The 25,140-nt window shown below is 53.3% G+C and overlaps 1 protein-coding gene across 1 annotated transcript in view; it reads right to left on the bottom strand.

Moving 5' to 3' along the window:
* Nucleotides 1-25,140, bottom strand: part of ADGRA2 (adhesion G protein-coupled receptor A2) — a 41,124-nt gene that overhangs the window by 1,690 nt on the left and 14,294 nt on the right. Inside the window, exons 2-17 of the mRNA XM_004383397.1 lie at nucleotides 22,597-22,668; nucleotides 11,116-11,187; nucleotides 10,726-10,797; nucleotides 10,544-10,615; nucleotides 10,091-10,254; nucleotides 9,399-9,612; nucleotides 8,160-8,324; nucleotides 7,440-7,638; nucleotides 6,595-6,744; nucleotides 6,327-6,488; nucleotides 5,022-5,246; nucleotides 4,602-4,818; nucleotides 2,352-2,560; nucleotides 1,537-1,664; nucleotides 1,116-1,239; nucleotides 478-623 (exon numbers count right to left, since the gene is read on the bottom strand). Of these exons, the coding sequence (XP_004383454.1) occupies nucleotides 478-623; nucleotides 1,116-1,239; nucleotides 1,537-1,664; nucleotides 2,352-2,560; nucleotides 4,602-4,818; nucleotides 5,022-5,246; nucleotides 6,327-6,488; nucleotides 6,595-6,744; nucleotides 7,440-7,638; nucleotides 8,160-8,324; nucleotides 9,399-9,612; nucleotides 10,091-10,254; nucleotides 10,544-10,615; nucleotides 10,726-10,797; nucleotides 11,116-11,187; nucleotides 22,597-22,668 (2,391 nt within the window). The remainder of the gene's footprint in view (nucleotides 1-477; nucleotides 624-1,115; nucleotides 1,240-1,536; nucleotides 1,665-2,351; nucleotides 2,561-4,601; nucleotides 4,819-5,021; nucleotides 5,247-6,326; nucleotides 6,489-6,594; nucleotides 6,745-7,439; nucleotides 7,639-8,159; nucleotides 8,325-9,398; nucleotides 9,613-10,090; nucleotides 10,255-10,543; nucleotides 10,616-10,725; nucleotides 10,798-11,115; nucleotides 11,188-22,596; nucleotides 22,669-25,140) is intronic.

The raw sequence follows: 25,140 nt of genomic DNA, 5'->3' as shown, positions 1-25,140 counted from the left end.
AGGGGAGAAGGAGGAACCAGGTGCTTGGAACCCTTGGACTCAGTAATCTCTGTCCCATCCTCCTTCCCCTTGAAATTCTGGCAGAATATTTTGCCAGGGATTCAGGTCTGGTAGGTCCCTAGGGGACTCGGTCAAGATTGTTCCAAAGGACAGAAATCCAGAATTGCCCTCTCTTGCCCTAAATAGTGCAGCAGTCAGGGGTGCCACTCAGATTCTTTGGGTTCCTGCCTAATGACCTTTGGAGTCACTATCACCCTGATGTTGTCATGGCTGAAAGGCCCTAGGATGTACCCGCTCTGTGGCCTTGTGCAGCCTGGTGCCACCTCAGGCCTTGCTTCTTCTTTCCTTGGAGAGGAGAGTGATCTCCCAGGGACCTTAGAACCGCCTTGCATCCACGCTGTGTGGGCAGATTTTGATGTCCTACACCCCTCTCCAAGACCCTCTACTGTTGCACAGCTGACACGTGGAAGAACGTACCGGAGCATAGGGCGGGGAGCAGGCAGGGCAGAGTCCCCTTCTTGTGGAGGAGGCTCCCTCCAGGTGAGCTCCTTGTGGAGGACTCGGGCCTTCACACCCATCCAGAGCAGTGTAGACAATGAAGAGTAGTGCAGAGTGATGCCCACCTGTGTGGTCAAGGCACTGAGGTGGGGGCACCTGGGCTGCTACTACTGGGCTGTCCCAGAGCATCATCCTCCCAGCCCCCAACTCCATGGCTCTTACTGTACCCAGCCCACTACCCAGATACTCCTCAGGGCTCTGTCCTTGCTGTTACCCTCTCTACTTCACCCCAGGGTTCTCTTCCACTCTGAGGATTCTCCGTGGCCCTGTCATTTGCTGTCTGGCTCATTCCTGACCTCTCCATTGCAGGTCCCCACTCTCCACTTTTACGTCCCGTCTCCTATTTTATCTGACCTGATTCTTACCCTCCCACCCCCTCAACCCCCTCCCGCCTCCCCAGCCAGGCTGGACACAGAGAGAATGTGGAGCTGGGGCCTATTCACATGAGCCTCCCTTTTCTTCCTGTGCAGCTCCCTACCCTATGCCTAGGCAGCCATCACTAACCTTGGAGCTGATGCTGCTGCCCACCCCACCAAGCCCAAGCCCCTTTTGCTTACCGCCTGGCAGACCACCTGGTAGTTGGTGAGTGTGATGCCCCCCGCAAAGACGGCAGAGGTCATGGCCATATGGAAGCAGAGGTTCAGCAGCATGTGCCAGCCTTTCCGGGAGACGTGGATGGAGCTGCCCCAGAAACAGTCTTTGGTTAATGCCCACCCCTTGCCCCGACCTAAGGCCAGGCCATTGGGAGAGCCAAAGGGGGGCAGACAGCTATCTGTGTGCATAGAGGGGTGTGTATGTGATAGAAGTCACAGGGCAGGAAGTCCTCAACCCCCAAAATGTGGTTTCCAACCCCAGAACCTTCAAAGACCAGAGCCTGAGAAAGTCATGTGGACCCACCCGAGAAAGAAACACTTGCCAATACTTAGTGACACTCACTGCCTTCCCACCAGAGCGCCCCCTCCCTGAAGAAGCACCCACCTGTGGTTGAGGATATAGGTGATGATGGTGGAGAAGAGGCAGAGTAGTAGTAGGGCTGTGCAGGGGTACACAACAGGATGCAGCCCTGCCCCGGAACCCCCTGCCTCCCGGGGAAAAGCACTCAGCTCCTGAGGAAGGGCGAGAAAGAGGAAGTGAGTATTAGGAAACCAGGAGCAGAGGCTGTCAGTGGAGACCTCACCAGTCCTCAGGCCTGTTTTCCTTTCCCAAGCCCCATCAGCCTTGGCGCTGATAAGGATGTAAGCATCAGTACGTCCACGCTTAGAAAATCGGTCTTAAGTAGCCCTAACAACCTGCTGTCTGCCTCCACCCCCTATTATCCTGTCTTTCTGGAGAGTTTTGAGATCCCCAGCCTGAACAATCAGAGGTGAGAAAAGAGGCAGAAGGTTCTGTCTGTAATACAGCTGCATGCTGCTCCGGTTCTGGGAAAGTGAGGGGGATGTGTGATGAGGGAGAGAGAACGGGGGTGAGTGAGGAGGGTGACCAGAGAGAGGAGAAATATTCCCCAATTTTTTCCCCCCATTTTAAGGATCTGGGTCTCAGAAAGTGCAGGATTTGAAGGTCAGGCAGTTTCGTTCCAGATCCATCTCTCTTGATGTAGGAGTGGAGGCAGGACCTCCCTGTCTCCTGAAAGGTGGAGAGGTGTAGGAGAGACCAGAGGAATAGTCCCCCCGAGTCCAGTTATGGGCTGGGTAAGGCTGCCGGCCTTTACTTCTCTGTGGCCGCAGGTGATCGGAGTACCTGGCCCACATTCCCTTGTTCCCTTGCCCTCTGCCCCTCGGCCCCAGTTTACCCACCATGAGCACGGCCACATTGCCCAAGTGCTGGCAGTGCAGGGAGCTGACATTGGGCTGGCTGGAGCGGAGCTGGCAGCCTTCGGAGCTCCAGCCCCCAGGCCCCCCAGGCCCCTCCTGGCTCCACGAAGCTGCCACAGGTTCGGCCCCCTCAGCCCAGTGCCGCAGCGAAACGGCCACTGGCTCTGTCAGGTTTCCCACGCCACAGCCACCTACAAGGGGAGAGGGACGTCCACACGTATACACAGGCCAGGCAGGGAGGCAGGCTCAGGTAGGACTAAGAAGCAGCAGCCTGAGCATATAAACACCTGCTGGGGACAGGGCACTGGGCTGAGCTCACCAGCTGTGATTAGATGCAAAATATGGGGCCTGCTCTCAAGGGGGTTCATTCTAGCTGGGGGGACACAGTGAAAGAAAAATATATAAATACTAGGTAGTGGTCCATTCTAAGTGCCAAATGAGTGGTGCCAAATGAGTATGTGCTCTGAGAAGACAGGACTCTGGGGCAGGGGTGCCCAGAAAGAGTGTCCCCAAGAAGGTAGGAGCTAATATTGAAGGAGCTAGAGCTCAGTCGTAGTCCTGCAGAGAGGAGCCAGGAGAGCACTGTTGAGAGGGAAAGTTGGCACTGCCTTTGGGAGGTGGGATGGAGGGAGGGCGAGGAGGAGGCATTCTCAGCAAATGAGACGAACTCTAGGAACAAGAGTTTCGAGGGGAATGTTCCTAGCATATGGGATACACACACCCTAAACCACCACCTCCCCCTCACACACTTCCACACAGCTGCTAAACAGGGAACTCTTACTTATCCTTCAGGGCTTGGTGGAAACCTCGGTTCCTCCGGGAAGGCCTGCCATGGCCCTGTCTAGGTCAGGCCATCTGTTACATGCTCCAAAATGCGGGGCACAGCTGCTTGGTAATACGAGCTCCCCTTAACAATGACTTGTTCAAAGCCTGTCCTCCCTGATGGCTCCGATGCGCCATCTTGGGTACAGGTACATTGCCAGCCCCAGCACAGGGCCTGGCAAGTACCAGGTACTCAGTAAGTTTTCACGGGCAGAATGAATGACCTGATGAAAGTGTGTCTTCTAGGATCAGGAGATGAACCCAGGGTAGTGACAAGCAAAGCCTCTGGCAGTGACGGGCCACATGACACAGTACCCTAAACGGCACGTGGAGGAAGGCAGACTTTGTTCTGATGGCGGGCAGGGTGGGGAGCCACTGAAGGCCTTTAAGGGGCTCTCTGAACCCGGTGGCAGTGTGTGGGATGGACTGAAGATGGAGAGCCTGGCAAACAGAAGTTTGGGCATAGGCCAGGAATGAGTCTAAGTTTTCAGGCTGGATAGTGGGAGGGATGGTGGGATTATGACAGAATAAAGGAATTTGTGGGGTAACTAGGGGAGCCCTTGTGGTGCAGTGATTAAGTGCTTGGCTGCTAACCTAAAGGTTGGCAGTTTGAACCCAGCAGCTGCTCTGCAGCAGAAAGGGATGTGGCAATCTGTTTCCGTAAAGATTACAGCCTTGGAAACCCTATGGGGCAGTTCTGCTCCGTCCTACAGGGTCGCTAGGAGTTGGAATTGACTTGACAGCAGTGAATTATTGCTCAGCTAGATGGTAAGCTCTGTGGGGGAGGCAGGGGTCATATCCTATATGTTTTTATTCCTTGTAACACCAAAGACAGTGCTGTGTTTCCAGCAGGCCCCCAGAACCCAGTTGCTGTCAAGTCGACTCCAACTCATAGTGACCCCATGTATGTCAGAGTAGGACTGCGCTCCACAGGGTCTTCAATGACTGATTTTTGGAAAATAGATTGCCAGGCCTTTCTTCCAAGTCACCTCTGGGTGGACTTGAACCTCCAACCTTTTGGTTAGTAGCCGAGCGTTTGCACCATCCAGGGACTCCTTCCAGCAGGTCGTTATTGCTTGCATGCATTGTGCCAGTGTGTGGGAGAGCAAGAGGTGTGTTGGTGAGTTTTGGAGGAGGTGGGTCAAGGGTTTGTGCTTAGAGCTCTCTTGAAATTTGACAAATCTGGAATATAAAATCCAATGTCTTTTCTCCACCGACCCCTTCTCTTTATGGGACATCTCTGCCTGGCCCAGACCCACCCACCTTGGGAAATGGTAAGGGGCTCACATCGCGTCTGCTAACTCCGCCAGGACGTTAGAGGGCGCCATGCAGAGGAAAGGACAGGACGAAAGGGAACAGGGCAGACGCTTGGGAAGGACCCTGAGTGGTGCCGGGAGTTTGGCCCCTTACTAGTTCCTGCAAAGATGACCGGGGTGGCTACGCCGCGCCTCTTGCCAGGCCCAGCAGCTCCAGGGCGGGAGGTGTTGCTGTGGCTGCGGAAGAGGCGGCCATTTCGGAAGACGAGCAGTTGCAGGGTGCAGTCTGGGGGGGCTGGGGGAGCCAGGGCAGCCGGAAGGGATGAGAACAGACTGGGGGGCAGCTGGATGGAGGCCAGGGCCACGCTGTTCTGGGGGGACATGGGAGTTCCTCAGAGACACCCAGGAGCCCCTAGGACTCCGATGTCTTCCAGTCCCCTCCTCTGGCTTGCCTCTCCTCCCACCCGCTACTTCCCACTTTTCTGGATCCTGTCTCCTCTCAGGCCACGCCCCCCTCCCCACCACCAGGCACCTGGTCCGGGCACCGCCCCTCAGCCCCTCCCCCATTGCCCACCTTGATATGGAAGGACGATAGGGAGATGTTGGGCCTCCCTGTGGTACAGCGGAAGCGGAGCTGCTGGTCAGTCGGGGGCTCAGGCTCAGGTGGGGGATTCTGGCCAGGGCTGCCCAGCCTTGCCGCGGACGCCCCTACCTCCCTCCTCTGGAAGGCTGTGCAGGTCAGGCCCACGTAGCTGTGCGGCTTGATGAGGTAGGCCTCCAGCGCCACGTTCCTTGAGTTCTAGGGACAGGAACTTGTCACCCCTCAGTTTGAGATATGACAGCCCTCTCTTGGCCTTCTGTCTGAGACTGTGCAATTCCCTCTCTGCATATCTGTTCAGGCGGCGTCCCTCTCCGCATTATTCCTCACTGTCTTTTTTCAGTGTCCGGCCAGTCTTATGTCTGCCACAGAGTCTTAACCTGCCCACGGCTGGCTGCAGCACCTTCTCCCTCTGAGCTCCCAAGGCGCCGGCTCTCCCACTCACTCAGCACTTGGCCTTACCCTGTCTCCTATCCTGCTCCCCTCTGCACATGGGCTAGTTTTGTTGGCCTAACTAAGCTGTAGAGCAGTGACATATCTTACCTTCTAATCTCCTGAAGTCTGAGCACAGTCTTGTATGTAGAAGGTGCTGCACTGTGGTGGTGAAGTGGCCAACCCCCCCCGCCACTGGACATGTCACCCTCTTCCCAAGGAACACAAAATACCATGACGCCTCACTTGACTGCAAGTGCTGCCTGCCCCCTCACAAGCCTTCCTCTTATCCCTTCTACCCCTTTGACCCTTCCTTCTATTTCTTTCCATCAGGATTTCCCTTCAACAAAGGAGCCCTGTTGGTGCAACAGTTAAGCACTCGGCTGCTCACCGAAAGGTCAGTGGTTCAAATCCACCAGTGGCTCTATAGGAGAAAAGACCTCGCGATCTACTCTAGTAAAGATTACCGCCTAGGAAACCATACGGGGCAGTTCTGCTCTGTCCTATAGGGTCGCTATGAGTCGGAGTTGACTCGACAGCACACAACAACATCCCTTCAACTCCATTTCCCACCATATAGTCTTCCATAACTTCTCTGGTGTCGCTGACTTCCCTTTCCTTTGCTCTTCGTCTGATAGCTTAGAAATTGGTACTACACAGCTCAGCATTTAGCCATGTATAGTGTTCCACGCTGGCTGGGCTCACGGCAGGTGCGTACTCAGAGGACTTGGTCCCTGGGAGAGCAGTGTTTCCCTTCTCCTGGATGATGAGGGCCGGCCCTGGTCAGCTCTAAGGCCCCTCCTGGTGCTACGCCCCCGAGGAGCTCCCTCCCACGATGACCCACTTTACCACAGAGATGTGCTGGGCGTGGGGGCTGAGGGCGGCACCCCCGATGCGCTCCAGGGCGCCCACGATGCCACTGCAGGCCTTGTCCTCGCGCTGGGCCAGCCACAGCAGGTGCTCGTCCACCAGCATCAGGTTGCTGGCCATGTCCACCATCACCTCCACCAGCTGAGTGGGACGGGGGAGTCACTGAGGGCAGGAGTGGGGTTTGGGACCCAGGGCCTGGGCATGAGGAGGCTTGGGCAAATGGGGGTAGTTGCCAGTGGAATCTCACCTCTTTGATCTGGTCAACATAACCCAGAAATTTCTGGATCATTTGAGCCACATAGACTACGTCCATCATGTCCGAAAAGCTGGCAGCCTCGGCTGTGTAAACTCGCAGCTGGTGGGCAAGGGTTAGTGCGTTGGAGGCGTTGATGGGCATCTGTGGGTGTTGGAGGAAGAAAGAGGGTCATCCTATTCTGTTCCTTCTCTCCCAGAACTGCCCCTAGGGGGCTCCTCTCCTTTGGGCTGTAGCTCAAGGCCTCTTTGCCATGGGGAGGGGATGGCATCACCAGCTGGGGCTAATCAGGTTCGGAGGCAAGGGAGTGAGCTCGTGGAGGCTCAAGGCTGCCCATTTTAGCACCACTGGCCTAAGGACGTGGGACTACTTCACTCTTTACTTGACTTGTTGCCTACCACCCCCCCGCCCCCACCAAGGCTGCCCGCTTTAGCACCACTGGCCTAAGGACGTGGGACTACTTCACTCTTTCCTTGGCTTGTTCCCCCCCACCCACCCCCACCAAGGCTGCCCTTGATGAGTTGGTGGATAAAGATGCCTTGGGGATGGGGGTTGGGGTGTGGGATGGGGCCTGGCCCACACTTCCTAGTGTGGCCTTGGTGGGTCTGAATCCCCTGCAGAGCTTGAGTGTTGAGGAGGGGAAGCTGGCAGAGAGCACCCAGTGACAAGGCGCGGCCCCACCACACCCTCCCTGTGTATACCAGGTGAGCGCAGAGAAGCACAGCAGCCTTGAGGGTGGGCCCCCTTGCCCTGTGGGATCAGTAGGCTTCTTCCCTTCCCGATTCCCTGAACCAGAGCTGATGGGGTACCCTCCACCCCCATCCCTCTCCTGGCCTCACCAGCACGAAGGTGTAGAGCACCCGGGTGATGTCGTTGGTGTACAGACAGTGGGAGTAGTCTCCGGGCTCCCAGCGGCCAGCACGGTCACACCGGCGGGAGGCTCGGGTGCCTGGAGCACCCCCGCTCAGGGGCACTGAGGTGAAGGGGTACTGCAGGCAGGACTGGTAGGCTGTGATGCCAGCCAGAGTTCGAGGCCACCTAGGGGCAGAGAGGGGAGGGAGCAGATGACCCAGACTCCTCAGGGCAAGGTCCCCCGCCCCACCCCTTAGCAGTATGATGCCAGATCCCCCAGGACCTTGGGGAAGGGTCCAGGAGAGGGGGCTTGGATTGGCCGTAAGGGGATTTCCAGGCTTCACTTCTAATTATGTGTTTGTTCTGACAGTGCTGTCACTGGTGATATATGGGAGCTGGACTCAGACCTGAGTTCAAGTCCAAGTTCTGCCACTTATTAGCTTTGGTCTTAGGCAAGTCACTTATAATTTCTGGGCCTCAGTATTCTCAGCTGAACAATGGGAGAATAATGCCTGTTCGCTTAGCCGAGAGGGTCATAGGGATGTTAAAGTGTTATACTCCTTGTGGGGGAGTGACAAAAGGTTATGGGAGACCCTGTTTGACTGTAGTCTCAGATGCAATAGTGAGGGAGGTGGTGGGGGCACTGGGGGCAGGATGGGGGATGGGGCCGGGTCTCCAGGGAAGCCTTCTGCAGAGCAGAGCCAAACCTGAAGTCCCCGCGGTTGTTGGCGACACGCTCGGCAGGGCAGTAAGAGGCGGAGGTCTCCAGCACCACAATCTCTACCTTTTTGCTGGCGTTGCCCTGGACCGTGGACACGGAGCACTCCCATTCGCCTGAGGCCCACAGGCCAATATGGGACAGGGTCAGCTCACTGCGGGGCGGAGGGGTGGGCTCGGTGAGGCACTGGCAGGCCCCGCCCCGCCCACTCCCTGACAGCTCCCTCCCTGACAGCCCCCTCCCTGACAGCCCCCTCCCTGACAGCCCCCTCCCTGACGGCTCCCTCCCTGACGGCCCCCTCCCTGACGGCCCCCTCCCTGACGGCTCCTTCCCTGACGGCCCCCTCCCTGACGGCTCCTTCCCTGACAGCTCCCTGGCCAGTCTACCCACAAGTGTCATGCTCTGGGGTGTGCAGGGCGCCAGCTTCCAGTTCTTTTTGTTGTTGTTAAATTGAGAGAGGGATATAAGTACGTACTTCTTTTCTTCTGATTATGAGACTATTTTCTGAGCTTTGATTTCCCCATCTTTATTATGAATATAAAGGAGCCTTGGTGGTGCAACAGTTAAGCTCTCAGCTGCTAACCCAAAGGTTGCTGGTTCAAAACTACTAGCCATTCTGCCGAAGAAAGACCTAGTGATCTGCTCCTGTAAAGACTGCAGCCTAGGAAACCCTGTGGGCAGTTCTGCTCTGTCACATGAGGTCACTGTGAATCAGAATTGATTCGATGGCACCTAAGGAGGAACCCTGGAAACCCTGGGGGCGTAATGGTTAAGAGTCTGGCTGCTAACCAAAAGGTTGGCGGTTTGAATCTACCAGCTGCTCCTTGGAAACCCTATGGGGCAGTTCTATTCTGTCCTGTAGGGTCAACTCAACAGAAATGGGTTTGTTTTTTTGTTTTTGGTAATAACAGCATCATGAAGATAATACCTCTCTTGAAGGTCTATTGTAGAGGTTAAATCTGGTAACATAGATCAGACCAACTACACACACTGTAAAAACACTAAAGAAATGTCAGATCATTTTTTTTTCTATCAGGCATTTAGTTTCTATTCCGTATTCAGACCATTTACGACTTAGTCCTGGGCTCTCATAAACACGCATACACATACACGTATGTACGAATGTCCAGGGACATGTCTGGGCGTAGCTCTCTTGGTGGGCGGGTGATGGGCGCTGTGGCCACCCCTCGACCTGCTGCGGTCTGCGAAGGGGTAGCAGGGCCTCTACCTGGTGATGAAGGTGCAGTCATGGATGAGGCTCTCCCCCAGGAGGACGCCTGCCTGCTCATCGCCCTCCACAGGGGCCCGGTTGTGGTACCAGTGGATGTGGGTGTCATTGCCCAGGTAGCTGGCAGAGCACTGGAAGGGCAGCCGGTCCCCCTGGAACACCACTTGGCGCAAGGAGGGGATCAGGTGGTGCGTGTGCAGCTCCAGGGCCCCCTCTGTGGAGAAGACAGCATGCGGTGAGGCCTGCGTGTCTGCCTGTGTTTGTGACAACCTGGGGGGCAGGGCCAGGCCCCCGCTGTCTCTAGCCCACACCAGCTGGGGAAGAAGAAGTGGTAAAGAGAAGGCCCAGAGATAAGAGCAAAGGAGAGGGGCAGGTGGTTTGGGGACAAATACAAGAGCTGCTTTCCACAGCACACTTGTTACCCCACCAGGTGGGAGCTGATAAAAACATAAACCAGCAGCCCCAAAAGAAGTTTAGAAAACCTGCCGGAGGTCCAGTGAGAGCTGAGGGGAAGAGGCTGCCCTGGAGAATGAGCCCACCGCCCAGTAACACTTAAAGCCGAGACCATCTTGGGCAGGTCGGGCTGTGGGTTTGAGGGAGGGGTGGGGCTGATGAGTGGGAGTCCTGGCCATCATATTGGGCCCGAGGGGGCAGTCAGGGTCCCCAGCAGGTGGAAGGGAGGAACTGCTCACCGCAGCGGAGCTGGGCCTCCTGGAGGCCGCCCAGGGCCTGGGCGTGCAGGGCACTGGGGTAGGAACAGAGTGTGCGCTCTGAGAGCTGCAGGGAGTGATTCCGGGCCCAGGACAGCAGCCAGTGCAGGTGGCAGTCGCAGGTCAGGAACTCGGTGCCAAAGTCCCTGCAGAGGGGTCATGGAGCAGAGCAGAGGGAATGTGGGCTCATGGGATAGGGACTGGGCTGCAGGAAGCGGATGAGGCTGCACAGGGCCGGAGAGGGCAAACCTGGGTATGTGTGCAGCCCCCAGCTGCTGGGTGATCATGGGAAGTTGAATATGGTGCAGTTTCAGGCCTTGTATGTTGGACCTACTCCTAAGGCTGGCCATGGGGGCCCCAGTGCTTACATGTCTCTCTCCTGGGCAGAGGAAGGGAGCCAGGGTCTGAGTCCGTGGGCTGGGAAAAGATACTCACACAACCTTAAGGGCCGGCAACTCATCAAAGACCCCAGGCTGCAGACTGGAGAAGATATTCCCAGATATGTTTCTGCAGGGGGGCCAGGAACAGAGAGACAGGGTCTTAGGTCAGAGAAGGGAAGGGGTGGAGGAGGGACCTCCCGAGCCTTCCTTTGGGGTAAGCCTTCTCCCCTCACTTACAGTCGGAGAAGCCTGGGGAGGCCTTGGAAGGTCTCGGAAGTAAGACAGCCAATCCGGTTGTTGGAAAGATCTCTAGAGAGACACACACAACCTCAGCTAGTCGGCCACATGGTGGCACATGGGTCTGCTTGTGTGAAGGACACACGTATGGCTGGGGCTTGTGTGGAGAGAGAGGGATAAAAAAGATAAGGGTTGGAGCCAGGGCCATATCTGAGCTTGAAATGTCCACCTGTTTGATCCCAGCAAACACCCTGTGTGGGAGCAAAGGAGAGCTGTGGGTAGGGTTGTGGAGAAGGGATGGTGGAAGGGGTGGTTGCTATGGGATTTATGGAACTTTCTCCAGGGATAGGAGGAGGGGCTGAGGGGTTGGGGGTAGGACATGCCACTCACAAGCGCTTTAGCTCCCCAAGGCCCAGGAAGGCACCGGGCTGCACCGTGCTGATGACATTGTTCCTCAGGTCCCTGTGGGAGGCAAGTGGAGAGACCCTCACATCTCTGCCTCTCTGAGGCCACGCTGCTCCCCTAAGGCTGGTATTCTTACTGTCACCAGACTGTTGAGTTTCTTTAGGCCTGGAAAACTTTATTTCCTTCTAAATCTCTGCTTTTCTCAGCGTTGGTTGGGGAGGTTGGATTAAGGAACCCTCCCCTCAGACAATAGTGTCCCTAGGTGGCAAAAATGGTTTGCGTTCAATTGCTAACCTAAAGGTAGCCAGTTCAAAACCACCCAGTGGCCCTGCGGAAGAAAAGGACTGACAATCTGCTTCTGTAAAGATTACAGCCAAGAAAACCCTATGGAGCAGTGCTACTCTAACACATGGGGTTGCCACAAGTTGAAATCGCCTCGACGGTAGCTAACGACCATAACAACTCCTCAGACAGGTCTCCTCAGCCTCCCTGACTACCATCAAGGGGCACTGGTCAGAAGACAGAGAGGATGTAGAAGCCAAGAGATGGGATTGGACGGGCTTTGGATGAGGAAGCAGAACATGGTGGAAACAAGGAATGGAGCGAGCACTGAACTAGGAGTCAGGAGGCCTTAGTTTCCCACATCACTCCCCTCTGAGCTGCCCTGAGTATCTCACAGGATTGCTGTGAGAATCATGTGGAAAACAGGTGTTACAGTTTTTTGTAAATTGCTATTCAAAGGTAAACTCTTAATGAGTCTGGCCGCAGGGAGGTATTTTTACAGCTATTTGATCCCTGCATATCTCTCCATTTGACAGGTAAGAACATAGGTCATGCGGCAGGTAGGTGACCAAGTGGACTCTGACCTGAGTCCCTGACTCCTGGAAAGGATTGCAAGTCATCTGGTCCAGCCTCCTCATTTTTCAGATGAAGATGCTGGGCCCAGGGAGGGTGCAGGCTTGTTCAATATCATCAGCCCTGCCTTCTCCCCAGGGTCTCATAGGGGCCCACAGTGCTGAGGGAAGGTGGAGAGGAAGCACAGCCTCTGGGGTGAGCTCAAGCAGGTCACCCATGGCCATCGAGTTGATTCTGACTCATAGGGACCCTATAGGACAGAGTAGAACTGCCCTATAGAGTTTTCAAGGAGTGGCTGGTGGATTTGAACTGTCAACCTTTTGATTAGCAGCCGAGCTCTTAACCACTGCACCACCAGGGCTCAGCAGGTCACAGGACAAGACGGAAAATGGCTTGTAGTCCTCTCAGGGCTCCAGATGCCAGGCTCCACCCACCCTGAGGAGTCAGCTCTTGTCCCTCAGCCTGGTGGCTCAAACTCAACCATGCTGCCACGGTGAAGCCTCTGGCAGGGGCAGTGCTGAAGGGACAGCTCCGCCCACTGGGGACCTACTTGGCCCCAGTCCAACACCTGAGTGGCAGCCCTCCTTCCAGGTGTTGACGCAGAAGGGACCTCCGAGGACTGAATGCTGGCCCACTGGCCTTCTTCCCCACCCTCATCCTCTGTGCTGGACACAGCTAGGGGGAGAGGTGCCTAGAAGACCAGGGGTCACTCACCCACCTGCGTACTCAAGGGCAACCTAGGTCTTTCCTGGGCCAAACCAAAATGGGCTGAGGGCCTGCAGGTACAATTTACCAGGAAGCCTCCCTGCTCAGCCCAGATTCCCTCTCCTGGGACCCTGGATGGAGCCTGCAGCCACCTGCTTCCTCCCTGTGTTCTCATGTCCTCCCTGCTCCCACCCAAGCACCCAGGAGATTATGAAGCAGCAGGGTGGGGGATTCTTGGAATAATGAACATGTCAAAAGGACCTGGGGCCTGTGATAGCAAGACAGGAGATTGACAGACATATCTGGGGCCAAGGCTCTCCCCACCGCCCCAGCCCAGACTAAGGGAGGAGGCTTTCGGCTCTGCCTGGCAAAGCCTCAGGGACATCTCTGCATTACAGGCAGGAGGGGGTTAACAGAGCAAGCTGGCTCCCTGCTGTGGGGAGAGGAAGTGGGTGTCCAGGATGGGGAGGTGCTGTCCCACCAGGGGGCCTGTTTTCCGTACATTCCCAGTCAGGGGACATAAACACCCAGAGAGAGAGAGAAATTGAGAAAACAGTGCTCAGCCCTGCCCATGGCCAGGGGTCCTCACACCTCAGCTCCTTCTCATACCAAGGACTCAGTCTCCCTACTACCCCTGAGTCCCCTTGAGTAGGAAGGGAAAGTGACCAGGAGGGGCCAGCTTCCTAGAGGAGGGATGGCGTCACATCCAGGCACACTGGGCACACGCAGGGAACCTGCAAGGACGCAGACCCCAAAAGCACACTCACTACATGCAGAGTGCAGACAGGACATGGGACGTGTACCCTTTCTGCCCGTCACCTCCCCTTGGCTGCCCAGACCCCGGGCCTCACTGCCCCTCCCCTGTGCTGTTCTACATGTGCCCCCTGGCCCCTGTTGGGGTCTGGCCATTCTCAGGGCTCTGCCTCCCACCGCCATGCGGGGGACGGGCAGAGGGAAACACATCCCTTATTGTGTCACTTCCCTTCATGGGCTGCCAAGGGGCTGAGGCCACAGCCCCCCGCCCCTTCCCTCTCCGCTCACTTGTGTTTATTCTCATTTCCTCCCGTCCCCCCTCACGAACCCCCACCCGCCTGCCCCACTGATGCTTTGCAGATGGGAGCAAGGCGGCGGCTCAGGCTCCAGCCCCTCTTCCTGCCCTCCATTTCCTGCAGCCCAGAGCCATGCTGGGGCCTCTCTGAGAGGGGAGCTTCCACCAAGTACTGGCATTGTTTCCATTTTGCCTCACACCCAGAATGGCTTTGGAGGTGACCAAGGCAGCCCCTGTGTGTCACCCTGTTCCGAGGAGCTGGCCTGCTTGACTGGAACCAGCCAGAGCTGAGTCGTCTCCTGAGGCAGCTGACATCTCCTGAGACAGCTGCCCTATCTCCTGAGGAGACTGCTCTCCGGGCTGAGCTCTGACAGCCCAATGGCGTCTGGACCTCGGGCAGCTGATGCCTCCTGGTCCCTCTTGGTAAGGAAAGCAGCTCTTGGCTGCACCTTCCTTAGGGACAGGAGGAAATGTTGCCATAGAATTTGGATATTGTTTGGAAGCGGAAGGCCCTTACAGATAGATGGTTCTGAAGCTTTCTTGCTTAGCACATCCCTCTGAAAATCTGATGAAGGCTATGGACGTTCATCCCAGAAAAAACGCACCACACCCAACATTTTGCATATGATTTCAGAAGGTTCATGGACCCTGGGTTAAGAATCTCTGCTCTGGATTTTCTACTCTGATCCTTCAGTTTCTTAGGTGAGGTCAGGTGGGCTAAAGGAGCTTGTCCAAGGACACACAGATATTTCTATGAATGTGGACTCTCCATCTGCTTCTACAGAGCCCTGTTCTTGGAACCTGGGAAAGTGTAGTGTGTTGGTGGAGCCTCCCGTAACCAGTCAGACTGGGCTTCCTTGGCTCTGGCCACACCTCCTCCCTGTCTCCATGACAATATGGAGGGGATGGACCCCCTAAGCCAGAAATCAGCAGGTAGTGGGAGTTCCTGGGAGCAAAGTGCTTGCTTTTTTTACTGTGATGCCCTATGTCCTTTTTGGGAGAACAAACTCAAGAAGCTGAGTGTGTGAACATAAGCAGTAAAGGAGATCAACAAATTGGACTTAACAAAATTTAAAACATTTGTACTTCGAAGAAAACCACCATGAAAGTAAAAAGACAACCCAAAGAATGGGAGAAAGTATCTGCAAATCATATATCTGATAAGGGACTTCCATATTGTCTGTCACTGTTATTGTCTCATTGTGGTTTTGATTTGCATTTCCCGAATGATGTTGAGCATCTTTTCATGTGCTTATGAACCATTCCTATATCTTCTTTGGAGAAGTGTCTACTCAAATTTTTGTCCATCTTTTAACTGAGTTATTTGTCTTTTTATTATTGAGTTGTAAGTGTTCTTCGTATACTCTGGATAACCAAAAATAACCAAACCCATTGCCGTTGAGTTGATTCTGACTCATAGTGACCCTACAGGACAAAGTAGAACTGCTCCGTAGGGATCTCAAGGATATAAGGGACTTGATCCGGAGTATGGAGCCCTGGTGACTCAGTGGTTAAGAGTTCAGCTGCTAACCAAAAGGTCGGCAGTTGGAATCCACCAGCTGCTCCTTGGAAGCCCTATGGGGGTTATCCAGAGTATATGAAGAACTCTTACAACTCAATAATAAAAAGACAAAAAACTCAGTTTAAAAATGGACAAAGAATTTGAGTAGACCCTTCTCCAAAGAAGATATAGGAATGGTTCATAAGCACATGCAAAGATGCTCAACATCATTTGGAAAATGCAAATCAAAACCACGAGACAATAAAAGTGACAGACAATAACAAGTGTTGTCGAGGATGCAGAGACACTGGAACCCTTATACTTGACTAGTGAGAATGTAAAATGGTACAGCCACTTTGGAAAACAATTTGACTACTAGGCATATATCTAAGAGAAATGGGGAGGAATGGGGAGTGACTGCTAATGATTCAAGCTCTCTTTTGGGGATGATAAAAATGTGACCCAGAAATTCCACTCCTAGGTATATATCTAAGAGAAAGAACATATGCCCACACCAGAACCTGTACATGAATGTTCACAGCGGCATTATTTATAATAGCTACAAAGTAGAAACAACCCAAATGTCCATCAACTGATGAATGGATAAGCAAAATGTGTTACATTCATACAATGGGATATTATTTGGCCATAAAAGGGAATATAGTGCTGAAATATGCTACCACATGGATGAACCTCAAAAACATTATGCTAAGTGAAAGAATCCAGTTACAGAAGACTACATGTTGCATGATATCATTTATATGAAATGTCTAGAAGAGGCCAATCCACAGAGACAGAAAGTAGACTAGTGGTTGCTGGGGAGTGGGACACAGGGATGGGGGATGAATGCGGAGTGACTGCTGATGATGCAAGCTTTCTTTTTGGGATGATAAAAATGAAATGTTCTAAAATTAGATTATGGTGATGGTTGCACAACTCGGTAAATTTACTAAAAACCATTGAATTGTATGCTTTAAACTGGTGAACCTTACAGCATGAAAATTATACCTCAACAAAGCTGTTTAAAAAAAAGTGAACATAGGAGCGTGTAAGATAGTATATGCCAGTGTGTGTGTGTAAGAGTTTGTATGTGTGAGTGTGTGTAAGAATGTGTGTGAGTTTGTGTCTGTGTGAGAGAATTTGTGTGTGCGTTTGTGTGTCTGCGAGGGAGGGAATTTGTGCGTGTATGAGTGAGAGAGTTCGTATGTATGTGAGTGTGTACCATGTTCTGACAGGGTGGGGCGACACAAAGTTGGCTCCCTCTGGCCCCCACAGACCTCCCTGCTTGTGGGTTTGAAAAACCAAATTATAGGTTCTCAGGCCACAGAGCAGTTTCCCTGGGCCCTATGGGACTTCCAGGGTTCATTAGAAAGTGGGGGCTGGCTGAGAACTGGGCCAGAACACCACCGCAGGTATAGAGATGATCTTGGGGGAGGAGGGGGAGAGGTTCTGGTGGTGGGGAGGAAACCTAAGGTGGTCCCAGCCTCCCTCCCCACCCTGCATGCCCTCCCATCTCTGATATCATCCAACAGGTATTTATTGAGCACCTGCACTGTGCCAGGCACAAGGGCTACAGCAGCAAACGAGAAGGCTGTGCCTGCACATACCAGCCTCCCCTCCCGCGCCCTCAGCTGCGCAGAGCCTGTGGCAGCTTCTCTGCCACATTCCTCCTGCATGTCGGATGGGAAGGCAAGGAGGGACGAGCAGGCGGCCGTACCCTTGGCCCCGCCCACAGATTAATGAAAACCACCTGGCCCATGAGCCGCACTCCACCCCCGGGCCCCTACTTGCCATCATTCCTAAGAGCATCTGCTTCTAATGAGTGCCCGGTACCCGCTGCATACCAGCCCCTGGGGCTCATTAATCTCATTAGGCAATGACAAATCATCCTGGGGCTGACCAGGCTCCCCTCCCCAGGCCTTTTCCTCCAGCTGTCCCACAGGCCTCTGGGGGCTTGTGTCCACCCAGATCCACACACTCGCATGCAAGCTCAGTGAGGCGCCCTTGGCCTCTGCTAGGGGCTGCCTGCCCTAGTGCCAGCTCGACCCCAGTCTGGGGGAGGGAGGTCCTTGGAGCCTTGCAAAAGTCTTCTGGTGGCTCCACACTGTATGTGTGTGGTGGGAGATCTGGACAGAGACGTGAGCAAGGGTACGGAGGCCTGGAGCCATGAGCCCTCAGGAGCATTGTCAGCGCATAACATTTCAACTGAAAACTGCCTGCCCACCTTGAGGCAACTCGGGGCAAACCCCGTGCAAACAAGGGGCGGCCAGGTTAACATCCTGGAACTTGGAAGTCTTCAGAGGGGAAGGGGACTACTGCCATTTACTGAAAATCCATGCTGTCCCCAGTGCTCTGTGTCGATGAAGGCATTTATCCCGGTAACAACCTGGCCAGACTCACCCTCATTTTCCAGGTGAGAATCCTGAGGTTTGGCAAGGCACTCAGAAGGTCAATGGCAAAGACAGCATTCAATGCCAGGCCTCTTTTTACTCCAGAGTCTGAGCTTTCTCATCACACCCCTCCACCAGAGGGAAGTCTTTCCCCTGGGCAGCGAGCAGGCTGTGCCAGGCTGAGGATAGCGGGTTACAGAGAGGAGGGCTCAGAGGCACTGCCTCACAACGTCCAGGCCCTGCTGTGCACTCCCCGGGCTGGCCATGAGCTGCCCCTGCTCAGACCCGTTTCAGCTATTCTAGCCCACCTGCCTGGCTGACCCAGCCCCACAAAGTGTGTTCTTGGCCCCCAACCCAGCCTCTCTGGAGCATCAGTCCTCCCATGAGCCCATCTCAGACACTTTCCCATTGGGCATCTGCTGTGAATCCCCTCCCCTTCCCCATACCATGCCCTGGCGGAAGTGCGTGTCCACCAGCCTACCGGTCCTCCCTCCCACCTCAGGGTTGTCCATCACAAAATGGGGACCATGCAGGCCCACTTCCCACTCTTGACCGGTAAGGTGACCCCTCCATACACATGTTCGCACTCTACCCATTCTAAAAAGGCCAGCGGGGCTCTCAGCACAAGAAAGCAATGCGCGTGGTTTCCTGGAGCCTCGCAGACCTACTGGTTCATTTATTAGACTAGGCCCCATCCCTCCCACAGGACTTACTGCTTATAGACGGTGGGATGTTAAGTTGCCATGGCCTCAGCTGCCCAAGTGTAGACATCTGAGCCTGACAGGACAGAGAGATCAGTGTTTCCGGAGGACCAACGACATGCCAGGCCACAGCATCTTACTTGTAATGAATAGGCCCACAGTCTAGGGGTCATCTGGTCCACTGGTTCCCAACCCTGGATAAGCATGAGAATTGCCTGAATACCTTGTAGAAAATTCCCAGGCCCCATCCAGTTTGATGAATGAGAAGCTCCAGGAGCGTGGCTCAGGAGCTGTACTATTTCAAAGCCCTCTCTCCACCCCTGGGATAGTGGTGATCAGCCAGGTTGGAGACCCTGGGTTCCTCCAGCTCCTCCCTGCACAGGCACCATCCTTGGGAAGCTGGTGGGTTTCTGCTGAGCACAGCCCACCCCTCCGCCTAGCAGGTCTCCTCAGCTCTGTGAAGTCTGTCCCCATCATTCTGGTTCTTTGATCTTTTCCTTCCCACAGAGCACTTGTGGGTATCGCACACCAAAGGATCATAGAATTTTAAATCTGAAGGCACCTTACAAATCACCCAATTCACCTCCTTCTTTTTACAGAGGAGACTGAGGCCCCAAACCTGGCGCCCGCCCCTGCATTGCTCTGACTTCATCCTACCTCTCCCCACCCTGCGACTCTGCCCTTCTGCTCCTCAAACTCGCCAGGCATGCTCTGGACCCAAGGGCCTTTGCACCTGCTGTTCTCGCTGCCATCTGGGAGCCACCTGGCTCTCTCCGTCCCTTCCTTCAGGTCTCTGGTTCTGTCACTGTCATGGGTTGAGTTGCATCCCCCCAAAAGATATGTTGACGTTCTTCCCCTGGTGCCTGTGAATGGGGCCTTGTTTGGAAATAGAGTCATCGCAGATGTAATCAGTTAACACGGGACTATACTGTAGTAGGGTGGCTTCTAATCCAATGTGACTCTGAGAAGACAGACAGTACAGAGGGAGACGGCCATGTGACGACAGAGGCAGAGATGGGAGGGATGCTGCCACCAACCCAGGAATGCCCAGGGCCACCAGAAGCTGGAAGAGACAAGGAAGGATCTTCCCCAAGAGCATTCATGTGGCCCTGAATTCTGACAGACTTCTAGCTTCCAGAACCCTGAGAGAATACATTTTTTGTTGTTTTAAGCCACCCAATTTAGGGCAGCCCCACAAAACGAACCTAGTCAGTCACCTTATCAGCGAGGCCTTCTTTGACCTCATTGCATGAACCAGACCCCATCACTTTCTGTCTGCCCCCTGGCCCTACTTTATTTTTCTTTACAGCCCTTGCCATCTCCTCACACATTACATATTTATTTGCTATTTTCTGAGTCCCATCAGGAGAGGGTAAGTTCCATGTGCTCAGGCACTGGGTCTCTTTCACTCCTTCTCACTTTTTCACTCCTGCATACCCAGTGCCTGGAACGACTTTGCATGTAGAGGAGGCCAATGAATATAGAATGAATGAATGGAACAATTCATAACAGAACAGGGGCTCAAACTGAGGATTTTAATTTTCATTCCAAAGCTCTTTCTCACGCACAGAGGTCCTCCCACATCACTGACTCAGCATTTAGTCAGATCTTGTCTCCCATGAAGCCAGTTGCCATTGAATCGACTCTGACTCATGGCAACCCCATGCATGTCAGAGTAGAACTGTGCTCCATAGGGTTTTGTTTTGTTTTTTAAATAATATTTTATTGTGTTTAAGGTGAAAGTTTACACAGCAAATTAGGGTCCCATTTAACAATTTCCACACAAATTGTTCGTTCAGTGATATTGATTACATTTTTCACAAGGTGTCATCATTCTCATTCATTCTGCTCTGGCTGTACCATTTCCAGCTCCACAGGGTTTCAGTGGATGATTTTTTTGGAAGTAGCTCACCAGGCCTTTCTTCTGAGGCACATCTAGGTGGACCTTTTGGTTAGCAGCCTGGCTCGTTAGCCGTTTGCACCACCCAGAGACTCCTGTCTACCATTTCACTCTCTGATTATTCTCCCAGTTTTCTCTGATCGCTTCCCATGCTTTGAATGCACCCGCTGTGTGGTGACTAGGGAGAGGGGCCGATTCAGGATGTTTGCAAGGCTGGGAAAGGAAAAGCCATCTTTTCATCTTCATCAGAAAATGTATCCTCTGAAGGAGAAGGAGAAGGAGAAGGGGGCAGAACCAGTGGTCTTTGACCGATGGAAGCAAGAGGGTGAAGACGGGAAGATGTTGGTCAGGCCACGAGAGGCTCAGGGCAGCTGGTCACCGCCTGCAGGTGCTAAGAAGGAAGAGCAATTGCAGGCAGTGACTGGTCCTAGGGGCAGGGCAAAGGGCTGGAGAGGCAGCTGCAGTTTGTATTCCTCTGAAAGATCCCTGGAAGGAGTGTCTGCTTTCCTGCGACTCGGCCTCTAAGACCAAGCCTGGGCTGAGTGCTGGGATCAGAGCTCTGAAAGCTTAACTGCTTGCGGGAGGATAAAAAACCTCCCTATTTCTTTATGTTAATGGTGGTAGGATAATCTGGAAAAAGATAGTGAGAATGGCTGTACAACTTGAAGAATGTAATCGAAGTCACTGAATTATACATGTAGAAATTGTTGAATTGTTGTGTATATTTTCATCACACACACACACACAAAACAAAACCCTCACTATTTCTTGGCATGCGAGGGGCTTTTAAATAGCAGCTTGGTGGCAGTCATTCTCTTTATTCAGGACCACCCTGATTTTGGAGCTTCAGAGCAGACGGTCGGAGGGAGCTGGTCACAGAGCTGTGTACATCCACCATTATCAACGTTCCAGCCCTCTCCCAGCCCAACACGCCCCAGATAGACAGGCCTGCTCTGCCTTTCTGCCCTACCCACCCAGCTAACCCAGTTAGGCCATCAAGCTTCAATCACAGCCTTGGAGGTGTTGGGTGAGAAGATTTTCCTTCCACTGTTAAATGGGTGTAACAGAGGTCATCTCATGAGGTTGTAGAGATGGTTAAAGATTGAAACACCATGGTACGCAGACATTGCATCTCTTGCATTCTTGAACACTCCAGCCTTTGAACTTCCCAACCTACTGAGTTCTAATCTATATATGGCATTGTCTGTGGCTGTTTCAAGGCTATTTGGTCTTCACAGGACGCGAATCTCTGGCTCTTTTGAGAGCAGCCTTCACACCTTATTCATTTGTATCCCCGTTGCACTGAACTAAACCTTCTGGGCAAAATGGTACCAGAGGAGGGCAGAGGCCCTGTTGGAGGAACTGGGAAAGCTTAGCAGGATGTCAGCAGAAAAGGGAGAGGCAGTTGCAGGCGGGGGAGAAAGCAAGAATCAGTCTCCAGAGAGATATGAGGCCCAGGCCTCTTCTGTGGAGGGGAAGAGGACTCAAAGCTATTGTATAGGCTGTGGTTCCTGGAACCCCGACTGAGCAGGGAATTCAGAGACAGGTTGGTTCAAGTCTCCAGCCCAGTGCGTGTCCCACCTCTCCACAAGCCCTCCTGTGAATGTGACCCTCTTGAGTGTGGCTGAGAGGCTGGGGCTTCTGTGTTCCTTTCATTTCCCAGCAATTTACCACCACTAGTTCCTCCTCACTCACCCTTCCACACGCTGGCCTCAACTAGCCCTCAGGGCTCCCCAACCCCAAGGAGGCGACACCTGCAGGCCAGTCAGACGCTAGCACTCTTATGTCCAATGCCAGCCTGTCCCGAGGTCTTCAGGGCAGCCTGAAGGATGCTGCTGCTGAGACTTGGTTGAGGGAAGACTTGGACTTGATTCCTTTCCCCACCCTCAGGCCAGGGCTCTGCCCCCCTGGGGCTTTGTTTGTTGATTTGTTTTTTAGGGAAGGAGGACGAGGCCTCCTTCACACTAAGCTTCCCTTCTCAGCCTTACACATCTCCCTTTTATGCTGGCCCCCAGCTGGAAGGAGGAGGCTGCTTTAGGCCAGCTAATTGCTCATTAAAGAGCGTTAATGAGTTTCCGTTATCCCCATCCCAGCCTAGACCAGCGAGGTTTCCCTACCTCTCTCTGCTCTAGCTGGTGAAGGGGTAGGTCTCTCTCTCCCAGACCAGCCCTCTCTGCCCTTTACCTGGGGTCAAGTTCTGGACAGGGTCCCAGTGGGTCTGACTCTGGGCCCCACATAGCCAGCAGCTCTGGGTGTGTGGGGTCCCTCAGCAACCAGTGTTCCTCATCCTTCCTGGATTGACCTCTTACCCATCACACAATCTCCCGACCTCCACCTCACCCACCCCACCTTGCCCAAGTACTTACAACTTCTCCAGCAGGGAGAGTCCCAAGAAGGATCCATTCCGGAGCCCTGTGATCTTGTTGTTGCTCAAGAGCCTGAAGGGACAGGGAGAACACAGACTTGAGAAGGTGCTGTTAGAGGCTGGAGAGTGCAGATGGAGTGAGGAGCCAGTTTCTTCACTAGAGCCACGCTGCATTCCATGTAAGTGGCTCCCCCTGGAGTTGTGCAATGCACAGCCCCACCTTTTGCTCCAGGAGATTGTAGGGGGGAGCCAGGGAATGGTCCAGGCAGACTTGTCAGCCCATTACCCTCAAGTCAAACAGTTCACCTGCCCTGAGTTTCCCCACGATCTGGATCTGACTTGGGGCTCAGTGTGCAGGTGGGCTGAGCAGGGAGTGAAGTTGTGATGCCCCCCTTTCCACCTTGGAACCACAGGGTACACCTTACAGTGGCCCCATTATGCCCTCCACAGCTCTGTCCTTGGATAGGGGAGAAGATGGATCCCTTGAGGATCGTGGTGGGAAGACAGCCTGAACTGGGTCAGGGCTCTGGCTTCAGATGGGACAGGAAGCCCAGCAGGTCTAGGGGCAGGTGGGAGGAGCTGCCCTTCCTTGGCGTCTCCATACTCTCTCATTTGAGCTGAGAGCCTCACTGGAAGGTGATGACCCCCACCCCTCAAAAGCCCCCAACTTAGAGGGCTGCATCCTATCCTTGCCTCCCTAAGCCTGTCTACAGCCTTGGCAGAAAGCTAGTAAAGCCCTAGGCCTGGGGGAAGCCCAGGCCCTAGCCTTTGCCTCTGCTCCCTCAGAGTTCTGTTTATTTATTCGTTTGTATTTAGGGTAGGAGGAAAGAGGCCTCAAGCAGACTAAGCATCTCAGCCCACCCACTCAGCCTTTCTCCGTCAGACTCCCCACTGGGAGGAGGGGAGTTCCAGAAGGCCAAAGGGCTCATCCCTCTAGTTAATTGCTTATTAAAAAGCTTTAATGAGTCTCTCAGGCCAAGCTCTTGCCTGCCCTGAGCAGAGGCGCAGGGCTTCCCTTCTTATCTCTGCTTTTACTGGAGAACTGGCCTGGGAAACCAGAGGTTCAAGCCTCGGGCCTCCTCTCCAGTGGGCAGCCTCTGGGCTGAACTAGAAGGTAGAGGGAAGAGAGTGGGCACCAGCATGAGAGGAGCTACCAAAAAGAGATCTGCCCCATCCAGCAATTCCACTCCTAGGTATATTCCCAAAAGACTTGAAAGCACGGACTCAAACAGATACTTGTACACGAATGTTCCTATCAGCACTGTTCACAATAGCCACAAGATGGAAACAACCCAAGTGTTCACCAACAGATGAATGGATACACAAAATGTGGTACATACACACAATGGAATATTACTCAACCATAAAGAGAAATGAACTTCTGATACATGCTTCAACATGGATGAACCTTGAAAACATTATGCTGAGTGAAATAAGTCAGACACAAAAGGACAAATATTAGATGAACCCACTTATACAAAATATTTAGAATAGGCAAGTGCATGAAATACCTAGAATAGGCAAGTGCATAGAGACAGAAGTTGATTAGTGGTTACCAAGGGCTGGGAGGAAGGGAATGGGGAGTTACTGCTTAAGCAGCACTGAGTTTCTGTTTAGGGTGATGGAAAGCTATTGAAAGTGGACAGGTTAATGGTAATGGTGGCACAATATGGTAAATGTAATTAATGTTACTGAATTGTACATGTAAAAATAGTTAAAAAGGCAAATATTTTACCAACAAAGAGAGAGAGAGAGATTTGCCCCAAGGCTTACAGGAAATGGGTGGGTGACCATACCAAGACAGGCAGTAAGAGCACCCTGGACGTCCGAAATTCCACCTACTCCATCTTTAAGAGGCTTGTGGGGAACAGAGTGGCCAGGATGGAGGGAAGAGTGGAAGGGGACTTTGACTTTCTGGGTCAATGGGAAGGGGTGGAGTCTTCATCTCCTTCCTCCTTTTCTCCCCCTTCCAGTTAAACTCCTTCCTGTCCACTCTTCCTGTCCCAGCCTAAGGGTCCCTCCAACAGTGACATTTCCCAGCAGGGCCTGAGGGTGACTATGAGGAGGGGTTTGGGTGGTGGGGAGGGGGAATACTGGGTTTCCAAAAAGCTTCACACACACACATATCATTATCTTGATATTTCAAAAATATGTCAGAGTAGTTATTAAAAAAAGGAGCCCTGGTGGCACAGTGGTTAAGTGCTTAGCTGCTAAACGAACAGTTGGTGTTTCCAACCCACCAGTTGCTCTGCAGGAGAAAGATGTAGCAGTCTGCTTTTGTAAAAGATTGGAAACCCTATGGGGCAGTTCTACTTTGTCCTATAGGGTCACTATGAGTCGGAATTGACTCGACGGAAATGGGTTTTTTTAGTTATTGTAAGAAAAATTAGAACTTTTATGAATGTCCTTATTCTCATTTTGTGGATTAGGATTGTTTTATTTCATATTACACATGGGGCGGTAGTGGTGTTAAACCATAATCTCATCAGCTCTTAGGGCCTGTAAAGGTCTAATTCAGGCCCTGGCAGGGCTGGGATGACCACCT

The sequence above is a fragment of the Trichechus manatus genome, unplaced genomic scaffold (assembly GCF_000243295.1).
Source record: "Trichechus manatus latirostris isolate Lorelei unplaced genomic scaffold, TriManLat1.0 scaffold00109, whole genome shotgun sequence".
Lineage (NCBI taxonomy): Eukaryota > Metazoa > Chordata > Mammalia > Sirenia > Trichechidae > Trichechus > Trichechus manatus.
Note: the sequence above shows the minus strand (reverse complement) of the source record. Positions and strands in the feature narration are given on the sequence as shown.